General features: G+C 50.7%; 3 protein-coding genes across 5 annotated transcripts in view; 2 read left to right on the top strand and 1 right to left on the bottom strand.

Moving 5' to 3' along the window:
• The window catches only part of PLEKHG2 (pleckstrin homology and RhoGEF domain containing G2), a 59,185-nt gene that overhangs the window by 41,596 nt on the left and 646 nt on the right, over positions 1-16,943 (bottom strand). The gene's annotated exons all lie outside the window — the stretch shown is intronic.
• Positions 8,356-9,891, top strand: LOC117677793 (transmembrane protein 229B-like). The gene is made up of 2 exons (XM_034438239.2): positions 8,356-8,460; positions 9,285-9,891. Exon 2 carries the CDS (start codon positions 9,295-9,297, stop codon positions 9,784-9,786), a length of 492 nt encoding a protein of 163 aa, XP_034294130.1. The 5' UTR covers positions 8,356-8,460; positions 9,285-9,294; the 3' UTR covers positions 9,787-9,891.
• Positions 14,500-16,922, top strand: LOC117677787 (transmembrane protein 229B-like). Of its 2 annotated transcripts, XM_034438231.2 has the most exons (3): positions 14,500-14,652; positions 15,558-15,877; positions 16,354-16,922. In XM_034438231.2, the coding sequence occupies exon 3, from the start codon at positions 16,364-16,366 to the stop codon at positions 16,847-16,849; it is 486 nt and encodes a 161-aa protein (XP_034294122.1). In that variant the 5' UTR covers positions 14,500-14,652; positions 15,558-15,877; positions 16,354-16,363; the 3' UTR covers positions 16,850-16,922. The 2 variants fall into 2 exon arrangements, with proteins under 2 accessions (XP_034294122.1, XP_034294121.1); XM_034438230.2 differs by lacking the exon at positions 14,500-14,652 and having other exon boundaries at positions 15,618-15,704.

Genomic DNA, 16,943 nt, shown 5'->3' with positions numbered 1-16,943 from the left:
AATACGAGGCAGAACAGAGAGAAAAAGGAAGGAAGGAAAGGAAAGGAAGGGGGGGAGGAACTTAGGGGGCCTTCCAGTATGAGGTCAATATTTCATTTTCCCCAATGTCTACAATGCCTGTGGGAAGAAAGGAAGGTGAAGGAAGAGAGAGGCATAGTGGGTGGGCTGAGTCTCCCCACGGAAGGCAGAAGCTGCTGTCAAAATCCCCCAGGCGCCCATCTGCCCTCCTGAAGGGAGCCAGCATTTCTCTTCTGCATCCTGGAGACCAAACGGAGATGAAGCCTCTTCCATCTGTGTCTCGCCTGCAAATCTGTCCCCCAAAAAAACCCCGCAACCAAATCATTTTAGGAACAAAAACTAAAAAAAAAAAAAATCCTTCTAAAATCAATTTCTTTTAAAAAGGCAACACGTAATCCATGGAATGGCTGAGCGTTCTTCTCTCTTAAAAAGATATTTTTTCTGACGTTGACCAAACAAATGTCTACAATAGGAGTGTCCATCCTTGTGGACTTCAACTCCCAGAATTCCCCAGCAGGCCAGCATGGCTGGCTGGGGAATTCTGGGAGTTGAAGTCCACAGGTCTTAGTTATCGAGGTTCGACACCCCCTGATCTACATTTAAATCACCAGGTTGGAAAAACCAGGTTAGTTTCCCTCCCAAATCCACCTCATCTCAGTTTGAAAAAGAAAGGTATCTCTCCCCCCCCCCAAATAAACAGGACCCTTCCCAAGTGAGCAACTTGTGGATGATGGGAGTTGGAGTCACCCGTGGTCGGGAGTATCCAGCCAACCACAAAGCCTGCAGCGCCCTCCAGTGGGAAGCAAGGTCACCTCTCCCCAACCTTATACTCCAGGGGGAGGAGCTGGAGAAGGCCCCACCCCCTGGCAAAACTACAACTCCCAAGAGCCCTTGGGGAAACTCCACACCATCTGAAATTCTCCAACTTTGGACTGTCCAACTTCCCCAAATTTCTCATATTTTTTGGGGGTGCGGGGAGGAGCAAATGTCGGGGTGATTTTTTTCCTTATCAGCCAGTGTGTGGGGGGGCATCTGGGAGGGTCCCCCTTTGTAATGCTTTGCTCCAGGACAGCTGCAGCTGGTCTTGCAAGGGGCCAGAGTTTTTATCCTCTTCCTATATGCCACCCACCTCACTATCCAAAAATAATTCTGGCTGGCTTATTATGATTTTAAAAAATAGAGAAAACATTGAAATTAACAGGAATTAAATAAAACTGGGAGCCAAGTGCATGAGGAGGAGGGGTCTTCTCTCTTATTCCATCAGCCAGTGCCAGTGTAAAACGCCCCCCCAATATGACTGACTGTATCCAGTTTTGGTTGCTATATTATAAAAAAGATGTTGAGAATCTGGAAAGAGTGCAGAAAAGAGCAACAAGGATGATTAGGGGATTGAAGGCTAAAACACACGAAGACTAGACTTGGGTATGTCTACTCTAGTGAAAAGAAGGCCCGGGGTGACATGACAGCATCTGTCAAACTATTCACTAAGTCTGCGTTACTATTAATCTTCTCATTGTCCCTATCACCCATCTCCTCCCACTTATGACTGTAGGACTGTAACCCTGTTGCTGGTATCCTTAAGATTTATATTGACTGTTTCCTAGTATGATTTGATTGCTTATCTGTATCCTATGACTATCATTAAGTGTTGTACCTTATGATTCTTAACAAATGTATCTTTTCTTTTTATGTATACTGAGAGCTTATGCACCAAGACAAATTCCTTGTGTGTCCAATCACACTTGGCCAATGAAGAATTCTATTCTATTCTATTCTTCCGTTATCTGAGGGGCTGCCACGAAGAAGAGGAAGGGGTCAGCCTGATCTCCAAAGCACCAGAAGGCAAGAGAAGAAGCAACGGATGGAAACTAATCCAGGAGAGAAGCAAACCTAGAACTAAGGAGAAAATTCCTGACCATCAGAACAATTAACAGCTTGCCTCCAGAAGTTGTGGGTGCTCCAACACTGGAGCTTTTTAAGAAGAGATTGGACAGCCAGGTGTCTGAAATGGGAGAGGGTCTCCTGCTTGAGCAGAGGGTTGGACTACAGGACCTCCAAGGTCCCTTCCAACTCTACCATTCTGTTATGATGCAAAAAAAGAGAAGAAGTCAAGAGAACATCTGCATCACACATAAAAAGCTGAATATATAAAGAGAGCCTGTTCGGTTGGCCAACTCAAGAGTTTGCATTGCACAATCTGGGAGGGATTACACCTTGTTCACCTGCTCCTAAGTGGCCGGCTGTGATTGCTTTGCCACATTTAAATGCCACAAGAGCATTTAAGCCTCTTTGTCACAATTAACACATCTTGGGGGGTTTAAAACAGAGAACATTTTCCACCCCGGTGGCCGAATCAAGTGTTCTTTCAGCATCTTCTGAACCGTCAAGGGCCCTTGTGGGAACTGAGCTCAGGACACAACTCGAGAGGCGGCGGTTAAATAAATTAGTTTATAGAGCACTTTATAATGTAGAGCAACTCAGCTCCCTCTTTCAAAAGCCTAACCATCTCTCTCTACTCAACCCCAGAAGGAAGCCCTGTTTGCATGCTTCCCAAATTCCAGAACACTGACATTGCTAAATAATATTTTCCATTCATTTATTTGTTTATTAAATTTATATACCACCATTTCCCTGTCAAGTGATTAAAGCAGGGGTCTCCAAAGTTGGTAACTTTTAAGACTTGTGGACTTCAACTCCCACAATTCCCTAGCCAGCATGGGGAAATAGCATGGCTGGCCTAGGAATTCTGAGAGTTGAATTCTGCAGGTCTTAAAAGTTACCAAGTTTGGAGACCCCTGGACAAAAGTAATAAAATTAGTATGCTCCTTTTTTTCTCTTGTTCTGCGTGTCCTTTATTATTGATTTGGTGAGAATCCCACCATTATTCAATGGCTGCCGGCTGCCTTAAGTATCTTGATTTATAGCGGAGAGCCCAGATGTCTTAAATAGAGACGTAATTAGGAAGATGCCCGGGGTTTCCATACCAGAGGAGGGAGCCAACTGCAATTCAAAGCTGGGCACAGAAACCGAGGTTGGGGGTGGGGGTGGGAGAAGTTCGGAAGGCAAGAATATGTGTTTATTCTGGTTTTTGCCGAGATTAAGGTTTGTGTCAATGCCAAGGATTTTTGTCAAGAGAAAACAAGGAATGAGCTCTAAAGCAGGGGTCTCCAACCTTGGCTACTTTAAGACTTGTGGACTTCAACTCTCAGAGTTCCTCAGCCGGCAAAGCTGGCTGCAATTTTAAAATGCATGGACTACAACTCCCAGAATTTCCCAGCCCGCATGGGGAAAGCTGGCTGAGGAACTTTGGGAGCTGAAGTCCGCAAGTCTTAAAGTGGCCAAGGTTGGAGACCCCTGCTCTAAAGAGACACTTCTGCTGCTCCCAATGATGCCTTCACTTTGCTTGTCGGGTGACTCACCCTCGAAGTGCGAAACCCCCACGTGACGGAGCAGCCCACTTGGGAAGAGAGCTTCTTTTTTTTATAGAACCAAGCTGCTAGTCCTCAAGTCAAGCTTGCTGGAACTGGCAAGAAACTTCCAAAGAAGTCATTCTGGGCTCCAGCTGGGCACAGGATAGTCTGGCTCTTGTGCCCAGCCCTTCCCTCCCTCCGGGGCCTTTCCTCCCTCACCTTTGGGGCTGCCAAACCGCACCTGCCACCCAGGGAACGCCTCTGCCCTCCAGGTTCAAGTGTGGCAGGCCAGTGCCAGCCTCATGCCAGGTGCTCCGAGGCAGCGCATCTTTCAGCACTGCCTGCCTTCCTTGGCCTTCGGCTCTCGCAGGTGCCAGGTAAACGGGAAGAGTGGAGGAGCTGTGCCCGGGCAGGTTGGCACAAGCCGAGGAAGATCTGGAGGGCTTGGAGGGGGGTCTATGCCAACTGGATCAGGGAGGGAAGCAGGGAGAAGAGCTTATGCATCCACCCTGCATGCCAGGGGCTTTTCAGTACGTGCCAGCTGCTTGAGACCCAGCTGGCATCTTGGTTGGGGCTTGAAAAAGAGCCCAGGTGGGAGAGCACTAGAGCTACCCGGGAGGGCAGAATTCCAGATGTTTTGAGAGTTTTGGTGCAGATCCCTAGTGGTGGCTTTCCAGGGGGAGAAAGTTTTCACCTTCAAATCTGAGAGCTGCTGTCTGTCTGGTATAAATCAGAGAGGGGGAGAATTTGTAGGGGGCCCTCGGTTTCATATGGGGTCCTCCCCAGGCTCAAAATGGTTTTTCTAATCTGCATGCAGCACAATGCAACATAGAGCAATTTTTATTCTATTTGTTTTATTTAGAAGCCCCCCCCCCGACTGACTCTGGGTGGTTTACGGGCAATTAAAAACCCCAATATAAAAGAATAAAGAACAATAAGCCCAGCACCACCAAGGCAACACAACGCAACGCACCGCACTGCAAAGCAATGCAAATTGTGTGGGGGAAGGTAAACTAAATCCCATAACATTGATGGATCCTTCCCACCCTTTCCCCGACTTGGGGGAGTGGTCCCCACCCACCACTCAGAGGCAAAAGAGGGCCCTCTCTGCAGTTCCAGGCACCAAGCCAGGATGCGTCCCAGGCGCAGCAACCAGGATCCTGGCTCAGTAGTACACAGGGCGAGTCAGCATCTCGTGGGAAGCCCAAATGCGGCTCCTTGGTTTGAGTGCAAAACATGCAAAATGCAATGCCACCAAATGATCGCCCCACCTGTGAACTGCGGATCGTGGTCTAGGAAACCGGACCCAGCTGGAGTTTGTGGAGGGGGTTCCAAAAACCAGGAATTGGAGGTTGGAGTGGAGAGCTTCGAGGACGGGTGAGGGCTCTCTGGCCCTCCTTCAACGCTCCCACTCAAGTGTCTGAATCGCTTTGAGGCAAAGGAGCTGGCTTTTTGCCAAGGCAAGGTGGAAGGTGTGGGGTCTGAGTTTCCTCTTCCTCCTCCTCCTCTCTCAGCCTCAGGGCAATTCCAGGCGCAATTTTTGGGACCATCAGAAGTTGAGGACCTCTGTTTGGTCCAGGAGAGCTTTAGAGCTGGTTTTCAAGTTTGGGTACTTTTAAGGAGGGTGGACTACAAAGCTGAACTCCCCAGATGTCATGCAACTTTAAAATGCATGGACTACAACTCCCAGAATTCCCCAGCCCACATGGGGAATCCTAGGAATTGAAATCCACACATCTGAAAGAGGCCAAGCTTGAAAAACACAAAGCTTTATAGGTGGAGAACTTTCTTAGTTTTATTTATGTCTATGTCAAATTTAGAAATCGCCCATCTCAGTCCACAATGTGACTCAGAGGAGTGTGTGTGTGTGTGTGTGTGTGTGTGTGTGAACAACGCCTGGGCTTGCCTGGAAGATCTTTAAGGAGAGGCTGAAACAGCCCCCTCACCCCCGATAGATGGGCAGGGGTCTCAATTGCCAAAAGTGAACCCTGCGAAACTCACAATCCTGGTTCCAATGCATTCAGGAAAAAGTTGTTTTCCCAATAGGTTGAAAACACATCCGGTTATGTCACCGATAAATCCCATGGATCCCCCTCACCCCGCCAGCTTTCCACCATCCATTACAATTAACGCTGGGCCCACTGATCAGTCCTCCTAATTAGCCCACTCTGTATGTGCCCCCCTATGGAACCAAAAAAGAAAATCGATTAAGGGTGAGGGGCTGGGGAGGACTGCCCTTAAAGCTTTGGGGAGGGGGATGCCACAGGTTAGGTGGGGAGGCATCCCTGGAGTGAGCAGGACCCAGAGAGTATTTAAAATTATTTAATCCCTTTTAGATGTTATCCTATAACAGGATAACACGCTGTTGGCAACTTGAAGACTTGTGGATTTCAACTCCTAGAATTCTCCAACCAGCCATTCCTGTTTCTTTTCTCCTGCCCATCTAGAGCGGAGAGATTGTAGAGGAAGGGATTGTGAGAGAATAAGCAGGCCACAAAGGGGCATTCACCTCAAAAAGGATGCATTCGTGTTAGGGAATTCTGGGAGTTGAAGTCCACAAGGCTGCCAAGCTTGGAGATCCCTGCCCTATAATTTTGAGTGTTTCCATCTCAAGTTGATTAATACAGTCAGTAGGGAAATCCTACCCAATAATCCCATTTATATGACTAAGAGGTACAAACTGAAGCACCTCCTGAGGCAAATCTACACAAACAACACCGTAAAGATCACGAGATCAGGATGCCATTAAACAACCCACAAATTCCGTATCTTTGAGGTCCTATTTCTGTAAACTGTCCGAAGTCACCGCAAGTGAGTCGGGCGACCTTATAAATTTTCTTAAGAAAAGAATAAATGACCCAGAGAAAGAGACACAGACACACCCCAAAAACAGGCTGCACAGGGTGAGGGAGGACCCATGCAGCTTATTGGATATTTTGACAGTGAAATACACAGTTCTAAATAATGCCTGTTTAATAACTGGAAAACTATTTGATCGTTGAGGGTGGTGAACGGGTGATGCAATTTAAAAGGAGTGCAGATGAACTGGAAAGCTGTTGGGACAGGTGATGCAGGCATTAAGAAAAGTCATATGCAGGTAGTCCCAAAGGTGCTTTTTCAAGAGGCAGCTGGACTTCCTGGGTTTTCTTGGAAGATGTTTCGCTTCTCATCCAAGAAGCTTCCTCAGCTCTGACTGGATGGCGGGGAATGGAAGGACAGCATTCTGGTCATTTGCATTCTGTCTGTCTGCAAGGAGTATAAATCCTTCCATTCTCCACCATCCAGTGAGAGCTGAGGAAGCTTCTTGGATGAGAAGCGAAACACCTTCCAAGAAAAACCAGAAAGTCCAGTTGCCTCTTGAAGAAGCACCTTTGGAGACAACCCTGACCTGGATGACGGAGAATCTCCACAGACACATACAGGTAGTTTAGTTTCTTCCTTCCTTCCTTCCCTTTTTCCGCCCTCCCTCCCTCCCTCTGCTTCATTCTTTCCTTCCCCCCGTCTCCTTTCCTTCGTCCCTCCCTCCCTCCCTTCCTTCCAAAGGAAATGGGGTCCTTCAGTTCTTCCAGCCTCCTCCTCCTCCTCTTTTCCATCCTTCCATCTTTCCCGTCATCCCAGCCTCCTCCAGAGAGATGTGACTCCTAGAGGGAGAAGTCTGGGTTCAGTGATTCATTTGGATCAGAGCCAATATTTCTAGCCCAGGCTGTTTCCTGCCCTGGCCTACCTCGAAGGGCTGACGTGGGCCAAGACCACAAGTGCCCCAAAGCCCCCTTTTCTCTCCCTGGCAACAGGGCCCTAAAAGACGCCCCCCCAGCCCTTTCCTTCCGTTCCTTCAGAGCAAAGAAAAAATCTGAAATTTCAGTCCCATTCCCTGCGCCTCCCAGCCTTTCCCCGAAGCCTGTTTTAAAACAAAATTCAACACCTGCACTGGCCAAAATTAGCACCACCGCCAGGTAAGGATGTGCCTCTCTTCCTCTTTTGCTCCCAGGCTTACCTGTCCTCTCCAGCCCACTTTGACCCACAGTTGCACTCTGCCCTGAGCTGCCACCCTTCCGGACTTACACCTCGCAATTCAGACATCTAGCTCTCCTTGGCAACTGGCTCGTATTTATGACGGTCGCAGTATCCCGGGGTCATGTGATCCCCTTTTGCGACCTTCTGACCAGCATAGTCAATGGGGAAGCCAGGTTCACTTAACAACCGTGTTCCTAACTTCACAACTTCAGCGATTCGCTTAACAACTTGGGGCAAGAAAGGGCGTAAAATGGGGCAAAACTCGCATAAGTCTGGGGCAAGTCTCACTTAGCAACGGAGAGTTTGTGGTCGTAAGTGGAGGACTACCTGTAAGCAGGAAGCCCACAGGGTGCCCAGGGTCAGGGCTGAGGCTAGCGTTGGGGTTAGGCTTCCTGTTTACCAGTCTGGCTGGAGAGAACGAAAACACCAAGCAGTGCCAAGCCAGCTGCCCCAGAGAAGCCCGGAGGGCTGGGGCAGAAATTCAGAGGCAAAGTGCACAGAATAAGGAACGAGGCGGGTCCTCCTCACCCCTGCCAGGATGTGCCCAAAAGCACCAGGGCTTCGGTGGCATCATGCCAGGTGACCTGGGCTTTAAGCTGGACACTCAGTGGCTTTGCCAAATTACTTACAAATCTTTTAAAAACTATTTGTGGGTGCTCCATCCCTGGAGGTTACGAGTTTGAGACGAAAGGTAAGAAGGAAATGCTGCTTCCTGCATCCGGCTGAACCACCCCGGCCTCACCAGGTGAGCTGCAGGTGATTATTGTGACTTCCAGGGACGGAGAAACGGAGGCCCCAACAAGGAGGTGACTCACCCACCAAACAGGGTGTAGGACCGGCTCTGTGGGACCAGGGAGGCTCCGGAGACCTCTCCGCCCCAAAACAAAACTTGGTGCTGCTTTACTCGCAGGGAGACCTCTCCTTCCAGGGTTGTGGCAGTGTGGCGATCTTCCTTTTTGGACTTCTGGCTCGTTTGCGGGTCTGTTAACACAACCAAAGCCTGTAGCATCACTGGGAGGTAAGGAATTCGTATGGAAGGCTGCAACTTGCGCAGGTTGTGGGGTTGGAGGCTGTTTGGCTCTTTGGATGCTCCCAGGAAAAAGCTGACCAGGAATCCTAATGGGCAAGTGGAACTCCCTGCCACAAGATGCCTGAACAGGCCCAGCTCAGGCGGTTTGGGAAGGATGAAAACAATTTTTTGGGGGGGAAAACCTGTTGAAAGTTGAGTCTTCAGACGCTAGCTCCTGAGGGGTGGGTGGGTTTTAAAAGCATTTTTTCTATAACCTCTTCGGCCAAAGAGATTGTAGAAAAAATGCTTTTAAAAATAAAAAAAAAGCCTGATGATTGCATGGCTCAGCTGGGCAATGGGGGGGGGGCAGGGATTTTTGCTACCGGTTCTCCGAACCACCCACCTCCATCGCTATCGGATTGGGCGATCCGGTCCAAACCAGGAGCATTTCACCCCTGCTTGTGACCATTTCTCACATTTATGACCTTTTGCCCCATCCCCAGGGTCACCTGATCAGATTCAGGCGCTTGGCAACTGACTCAGAGTTATGACCGTTGCATGATTCCCCTTGTGCGGTCTCTGACAAGCAAAGCCAATGGGGGGGCGGGGGGGAGCCAGATTCACTTAACAACGGGGTTACTAACTTATCAACCACAACAATCTGCTTAACGGCTGAGGCAAGAAAGGTCGTAAAACAGGGCAAAACCTAACAACCATCTCCCTTACCCATAGAAATGTTGGGCTCCCTTGTGATCCAAAGTCAAGGGTTACCTGTATGGTGGAACTGCGCCCCCCCCTCACCGTTGCCGTTCTTCTCTCCCCCCACCTTGCAGGTGCCAAACTATGGGGAGCCCCATGGAGTCGCTGAGCGCGTTGGGCCGCTGGTACCTGTACGCCCTGCACGGCTACCTGGCAGAGGTGCTGTTCACGGCCACCTGGGACTTCGCTGTGCTGCGGGACTGGCGCTTCCGTGGGGGCAGCAGCGCCTGGGCGCCCTTCATCTACGGCACCTGCGGGCTGATGCTGGAGCGCCTCTACCTGCGCCTGCGGGGCCACTGCCGCCTGCCCACGCGTGCCACGCTCTACACCGCCTGCATCTACCTGTGGGAGTTTGCCACGGGCGCGCTGCTGCGTCACTTTGGCGCCTGCCCCTGGGACTACAGCCACTTCGCCTACAACTTCATGGGGCTGATCACGCTGGAGTACAGCGCCTTCTGGTTCGTGGGCTCCATCCTGCTCGAGACCCTGGTCATCCGCAACGTCCTGCGGCTCCGGGTGGACGGTGCCAGAAAGCCCCTCCGGCCCCGTGCCACTTTTGCGCTCAAAGAGGAATGAGTTGGGGACAGTTCCTGCCCAGGGGACCCCTCCCCACTTCTGTCTGGGGCCTGGGGATCCACACCCTGTTCCTGCCCAGCAGACCCTCCCCATTTCTGCCTTGGAGACCCATATTGTTTCTATTGGGGAGGCCCTCCCTTTAAAAAGTCCAAAACTTTTGGACTGGATTGTAATCTTCCAAAAAAAAAAAGCCAAAAACTCCACAAAGTGGAGTAACCCTAGGACATGTTATTGACTTTTAATTAAAGGGAAATTGATTGAGGTTTTGTTCTGGTCCTGGTCCCACCCACCATTTTGGGCAGTGTGATGCTTGCCTACAATTTTTGGCCAAAAAGTTTGCAATTCCCTTCAGAATTTTCTTTGCCCCCTGAGAAACCTTGGTTTGCAAATCAGTAGAGCTGGTTTGAGTGACAACCTAAGATAACCCCAAATGAATCACAGCTGGGCTTAGCAGGATGTGGGGACCCAATTCCGGAATAGCTTCACGCTTAATTTTAAGGCAGGGCTATCCAATCGTGGCAACTTTAAGAGTTGCGGACTTCAACTCCCTGAATTCCCCAGCCAGCACAGCTGAATTCTGGGGGTTGAAGTCCACATGCTTTAAGGCAGTGGTTCTCAACCTGTGGGTCGTGACCCCTTTCACAGGGGTCGCCTAAGACCATTGGAAAACACATATTTTCAATGGTTTTAGGAATAATTTTATGGTTGGGGGTCACCACCACATGAGGAACTGTATTAAAGGGTCGCGGCATTAGGAAGGTTGAGAACCACTGCTTTAAGGCATGATGGTTTAACCCCTGTTCACTGGCTGAGCCGTAAAAATGTTGGGCTTTGCTCCAGACTGCTAGGAATAAACACTGGTTTTCAAACTAGGATTCATGCAAACAAGCCATAAATTTAGAAACCACACAGCGCAATATCCAGCTTGGGATCTCTCCTTCCTCCCTAATCCATGGCGTCACCTGGCCAGGTGGACACGGTAGGTTAACAAAACTGGAGCACACGGAGGAAGGATTACGGGCTACGGGCTCCCAGCCAAGCTGAGCATTGGGTAAAACAACTATTCTTGAAAAGACACGTACAACACTTCCCCCTTCAGGCACAACAGATATGGAAATCTGTGCCAAACAAACTACTTCAAGGTCCTCTCTTTTCTGGTCCAGGCTGGGAGGGAAGAAGGTCCAGCTTGTGTTGTCTTCCGCTGCCCCTTTGTGGCCGGACGGAAAGATCCCCTCCATCCAAAGGTGTCCAAAGGGCATCTTTGAGCCAAATTTTGTCTCTGCAGGTTCTTATTTAATTTTATTGCCTTTTATAGGTAGTCCTCCACAACTGAGCCCAACATTTTTGTTGCTCAGCAAAACATTTGTTAGGTGAATTTCGGCCCATTTTACGACCTTTCTTGCCACAGTTGTTAAGTGAATCTGGCTTCTTCATTGATATTGCTCGACAGAAGACTGCAAAAGGGGATCGTGTGATCCCGGGAGGCTGCAACCATCATATATATGAGCCAGTTGTCAAGCGTCTGAATATTAAATCACATGACCATGGGGATGCTGCAACGGTCATAAATGTGAAAAACAATCAAGTCACTTTTTAATGTCAAACTGTCACTAAGTGAATAGTTGTAACTCAAGGGCTTCAGTCTTTCTGGATTGGCACAATTCTGCGCTTCTCGACAAACTCTGAAAATCTGTCCTGGTTCCCTTTTAGCATTTCAGCTTTTCGTGTTTGCCTCTTCTGGACATGGGGGTGGGGGATGGGGGGGTCAGAGAACAGGATCCTTGCCCAGTAATAAAACTTTGATTGGATTAACCTGACATTCCAGTGGATCTCAGCCATGGGACCGGATAATCGTCAAGCCTTCAATTGGCTCAGTTAAGCCTGACCCAAATGTGTGGGTGGTTTGCAAACAAGGATCGGGTGATCCCCCTGCAGGAGGACTGGCCAGGATGCATTGTAACCAGAGAAGGGATCCACTACAGCTTAATTTGGGGGTATTTTCCTTCTCCTGTGTGGACAGTTTGGCTAGTGGCAGTTTCCTCCGTGCAGGGTCAGTTCAATTCCTCCTGGGGGGCTCTGCTTTCAGCCTAGCGTCCCCCAAAAACTTCCTCACTCAGTCTTGCTTTGCGAAGCCCAATGCGTGAGTGATTGGGCATGGAATGGAGATGGATCCACTCTGCACATGCCCCAAGTCTGTCTATTCCTGGGCCCTCCGGTGCACTGCATGCGCCGGCCAACAGAGGGCAGGAGAGCCACGGCTGGGAACAGATCCCGGGGAAGGATCCCTGCCCTGGCTGGGAAGGAGGAACTGGTGTGGAAGGGCAGGCAGAAAGTAGGCGGGGAGAGATGGGATGGGTATTCCAAAGGGATCAGGAGGGATCCAGTGGGGAAGATTGTTATCCTCTGGGCACTTTTGACCAGTGCAGAGAATTTAGTGCTGAGGGTCACGTAAACAGGCCCAGACAGCTAACAGGACGGATCATTCTTTGGATGGATGGATGAAATATAGATAGGTAGGTAGGTAGATAGATAGAGACAGATGGATGGATAGATAATGACAGACAGACAGACAGTGTGAAAGTGTGAAAGATGGTGTCATGTGATCCCCTTTTGCAGCAGGAAGCCAGATCCGCTTAACGACCATGTAACTAACTTTACAACAGCAATGATTCACTTTAACAACTGTGGCAAGAAAGGCAGCAAAACTCATTTAACAACTGCCTCGCCCAGCCACGGAAATTTTGGGCCCAGTTGTGGCTGTAAGTCGAGGACCGTAATTGATAAAACCCTCCCACTTGTTTTCAGAAATCTGACCGTCGATCCAGTTCTTCTCCATTCTCCGCCTGCGTATCTGATTCCCGTTTTGTAATTACTCCGGATGGGCTCCGTCCACCCAACCCTCTGGCATGGCGCAGCCCGAGTGGCTTCAGGCACACCCAGGTTCCGCCCCAGGCATTTCCTGGGTGGTTTCCACACCATTCCAGACCGTTTGGGGGTCTTTTGGAGGGTCGTGGGGCAAAGGGAGGCGGCACCGCATGCTTCGCATAATGACTGCCGTGTGGAGAGCCGAGGTTGCATGGGTGCCTTGTTTAATGACAGCAATAATTTACTGACCGTAATTCTGGGCTCAGTTGTGGTCGTAAGTCGAGGACTAACTACAGGAGAACCTTTGCAGCTCGGGGTTGAACTGGGGCGTCCGTGGGGCTTTCCGACCTTGGAGGTTTACTTGCGGATGTTTCACTACCAAACTAGGTAACATCATCAGTGCTAGAGGAGAGGGGGGCTTGCAAGGAGGAGGAGGACTGTGAGGTCCGTGGTGCTCTCCGAGCCTAGTGGTTTCTTGCAGACGTTTTATCACCCAACTAGATAACATCATCAGTACTGGAAGGGAGCGGGGATTGCTCTCTGTTCTCTTCTGCACTACACCAGCACTGATGATGTTACCTAGCTGGGTTGTGAAATGTCTGCCAGAAAACCACCAAGCTCAGAGGGCACCAAAGACCCTCTCAGAGGTCAGCTTTGGGCGCCAGATGTGGCTGGGCAGCTGCAGAACAGAAAGGAGCCAAAAAGGCCCACATCTGGAATAAGGCTGGCAAACTCCTGCGCCGAGCCCCAAGCCAGTTATTCAAAAGCCAGCCTGGTTTCATCAATACTCAAACTGTGGTTTATTTTAACCACGGTTTGTAAGAGAAGCTTCTATAGCTGGCCACAGACTAGTTCCCACAGCCCCGAACAATTAATGGCTGGCTGGGCTAAATGAGGACTGTGAGCTGTTTCCGTATTTATCACCGTATTTTATATTCTCACTTTATTGCATTGTAGGACGCTGAGAATCGCCCTCCAGACAGAAGAGCAGCGTATGCATTTAATAAGGAAACAGACAAACTGAACTGAGCTTAACAAGGTCTGATTTCTACATCCACATCAAAGCTGTCCTTGCAGGGAAAGTCATCATAGTCCGGTTGAAAGCGACGGCCGGCTTCCCACCAATGACCAGGGCTCTTTAAGACTGAACCCGAGGAAAAAGAGAGTGCCTCTGAGCAAGTACAGAGTGACTTTCTCTCCCTGGCCCTCCTCAGCTGCAGCAGCTTCTTTGGTGACCGCCAGCAGAGCTGGAAGATGGTCAACCTGCCTTCCTCCCTCCCTCCCACCCCTGAATCCTGCTCCAGGTACAGGCAGTCCTCGACCTGCAACAGTTCATTTAGTGACCGTTCCCAGTTACAGTGGTACGGGGAAAAAAAGTGACTGATGACCATTTTTCACACTTATGACCGTTTTGGATCTCCAGGGTCATGTAATCAAAATTTGAACGCTTGGCAACTGACTCATACTTATGACGGTTGCAGCGTCCCAGGGTCACGCGATTCCCTTTTGCAACCTTCTGACAAGCAAAGCCCACGGAGAAGCCAGGTTCACTTAACAACCGTCTTACTCACTTAACAACTGCAGTGACTCAGTTAGAAACCGTGGCAAAGAAAGATTGTAAAATGGGGCAAAACTCACTTAACAAATGTCTCACTTAGAAACGTAAACTTGGGGCTCAATTGTGGTCGTAAGTCGAGGACTGCCTGTATTTCTGGAGGATGCTGCAGGTAGGCAAGGAGACGCACTCGGCTTCCTGCTCCTCCCCCTCAGCCTGACTTCAAAGGCGGCTCTAATTGGCTCTAAAGTTGGCTCTAATTAACCTGCCAGAACAATGGGGAAACTGAGGCCTCGCCAGAGGAAGCTGGGGGTGGAAAGAGGAGTTCCCTCCTTGTGCCTCCAATCCCTAGGCATCATTCCCTCCTGGCGGGGAAGAGGCCATTGGAGGTGCTTCCCGGCTTGCTGGTCCAATCCTTCCAAAGCCACGGAGGGCAGCTCAGCAGGGTAAGTCACCCCCACACTGCTGCTGGCACGGGGAGAGCAAGCCTGGCACCTGACCAGCCCTCTGGCTTCTCCTTTGGAAAGCAGCCGGAATGCCAGGCCGATGGGCGCATAGGAGCTTGGAGGCCTAGGAGATAAGAGTGGGGGAGAGGGAGAGAGGGAGAGAGAGAGAAGGAAAAGAAAGAAAAGAAAAGAAAAGAAAGAAAGAGGAAGGAGGAAGGAAGGAGAAAAAGAAAGGAAGGAAGGAAAGAAGGAAGGGGGAGAACAAAAGAGAGAGAGAGAGAAAAAGAGAGAGAGTGGAGGGCGGAGGAAGCAGAGGGCTGCCCGCTGGAAAGGTTCAGCTGCAGTTCCCCAGGCTCCCCGTTTCCTACAGCCATCCCGGCTGAGGATGATGGAACGGCCATACTGCACATACAGAGGGTACCCGGTTGGCACTGCCAGCCTTCTTCAGATACCCAGAGGCTTCGGGTTTTATCCTGCCAGGTACAGGCATGGAAAGCCTGGTTTTAAGGCCCTTGGAAATGTTGGCAAGGGGATCATTTTGACAATCGGGGCAGCGTGGGGATGGCAGGGTTAGAGTAGGTTCAAGCCCCCCCCCCCACCCCGTCCATAGTGATGACACTTGGATCCAATCACTCTGCCTCAACCCAGCCTACCTCTCAGGGTTGTTGTTGGGGAATGAAAGCTCTAAAGGACCCCTGTAAGCCACCTCCAGCTGCTGGAGAAAAGGGGAGATGGACAGGATGACAATAAAGCAAGGAGTAGTAGCTACTACATGATTAACTCCAGAGATGCCACCAAAAGTAGAGGGATAGTAATAACTTTGCAGCCACCGGAAGGGGTTTGAAAGGAGCTGGTGGAGCCTCTGCATACAGGGGCACTCTACCCTGAGACCTTTTCTCCCGCAGGGGGAATACTGTCCTGTGGAGGTACAAAGGGAGCGTTGTGAGGAACCAAGTTGCACAAGGCTAATTGGAGGCCAGGTGAAGCCCAGCCCTGCTTGGCTGCCGGAGGAGGCAGAAGAACCAGTCGGAGCTGCACCGCAACCTGAGCTGGTAAAACCAACCATCTGGGGATCTGCTGACCTCTTTATCTCGATCTCTCGCCCCACCTCCCAAGAATTTCGTCAGGGTTTCCAAACAAAACAACAACAAAAGACCCATGCCCCTAGCCCTCAAGATGCAAACAGATGTGAATCTGAATGGAGTAAAAAGGAAGGAAGAGAAAGGTACGGGGGTGGGGGGTCTTCTCTCCCCTCCTCTAAAAGTAATAAATTAGTAAAGGAGGGTAAGGATGCAAACCGATCATTGTGTGTTGCAAACCCTGAGTACATTGGTTACAAATCTCTGCCAGCAAGACATCTTTTTGAAAAGGAAAACACGGGCTAAGTGCCTAGTCCTCATGAAGGCTGGGTGAACCTCTCAGCAGAGCAGAGAAGGTGCTGTGAGATGTTGAGCACTGTGGCCCCGCCATTGATTGATTGACTATTAAATTGATATGTCGCCCATCTCCCCATCCAAAGTCAGTACATTGGCGAAGCTTTTAGTGCAGGGGTCTCCAATTTGGGCCCCTTTGAGACCTGTGGACCTCAACTCCCAGGATTCCCCAGGGCAGTTGGGCAGACCGGGGGGGCTGCAGAGGGGCGGGTGGGTTGCCCTCGAGCCGCTAAATCCCACCTGCCCAATTTTTTCTTCCTGCCTGCAGCTGGCCAGCCATGGAGGGCGCCGGGGAAGCACTGAGCCCGCTCTGCCGGACATACATCTATGCCATCCACGGCTACTTCTGCGAGATCCTTTTTGTGGTCCTCATCCTGGACCAGGACTGGGTCTTCCAGGGGCCCCTCAGCGCCTGCTCCCTCCTGGTCTACGGCACCTGCGGGATGGCCATGGAGGGCATCTACCTGCAGCTGCGGGGGGACTGCTGCCTGCTGACCCGCTGTACCCTCTACACCGGCTGCATCTACCTCTGGCAGCTGGGCACCGGCTACCTGCTGCGCTGCCTTGGCGCCTGTCCCTGGGACCACAGCCACTTCCACTACAACTTCCTGGGGCTCATCGCCCTGGAGCACTGCTTGCTGTGGTTCGTGGGCGCCCTCCTGCTCGAGAGGCTGGTCATCGCCCCCACCCTGCGCCTCCGCCTGGGACCCCTCTGGAAACCCAAGCAGCGCCCCCTCCCCAAGTTCGAGCTGTCCCACGACTGACCGCGGCTGCACCGGGCAGAGAAGCCAGGGAGCGCCTGGCACTGCCCTTCCTTGTGTGCCGCCTGCTCCTGCCAGCCCCATGGAATGGGCCTCT

The sequence above is a fragment of the Pantherophis guttatus genome, chromosome 10, assembly GCF_059756535.1.
Source record: "Pantherophis guttatus breed Tessera chromosome 10, ASM5975653v1, whole genome shotgun sequence".
NCBI classification, from domain to species: Eukaryota; Metazoa; Chordata; class Lepidosauria; order Squamata; family Colubridae; genus Pantherophis; species Pantherophis guttatus.
Note: the sequence above shows the minus strand (reverse complement) of the source record. Positions and strands in the feature narration are given on the sequence as shown.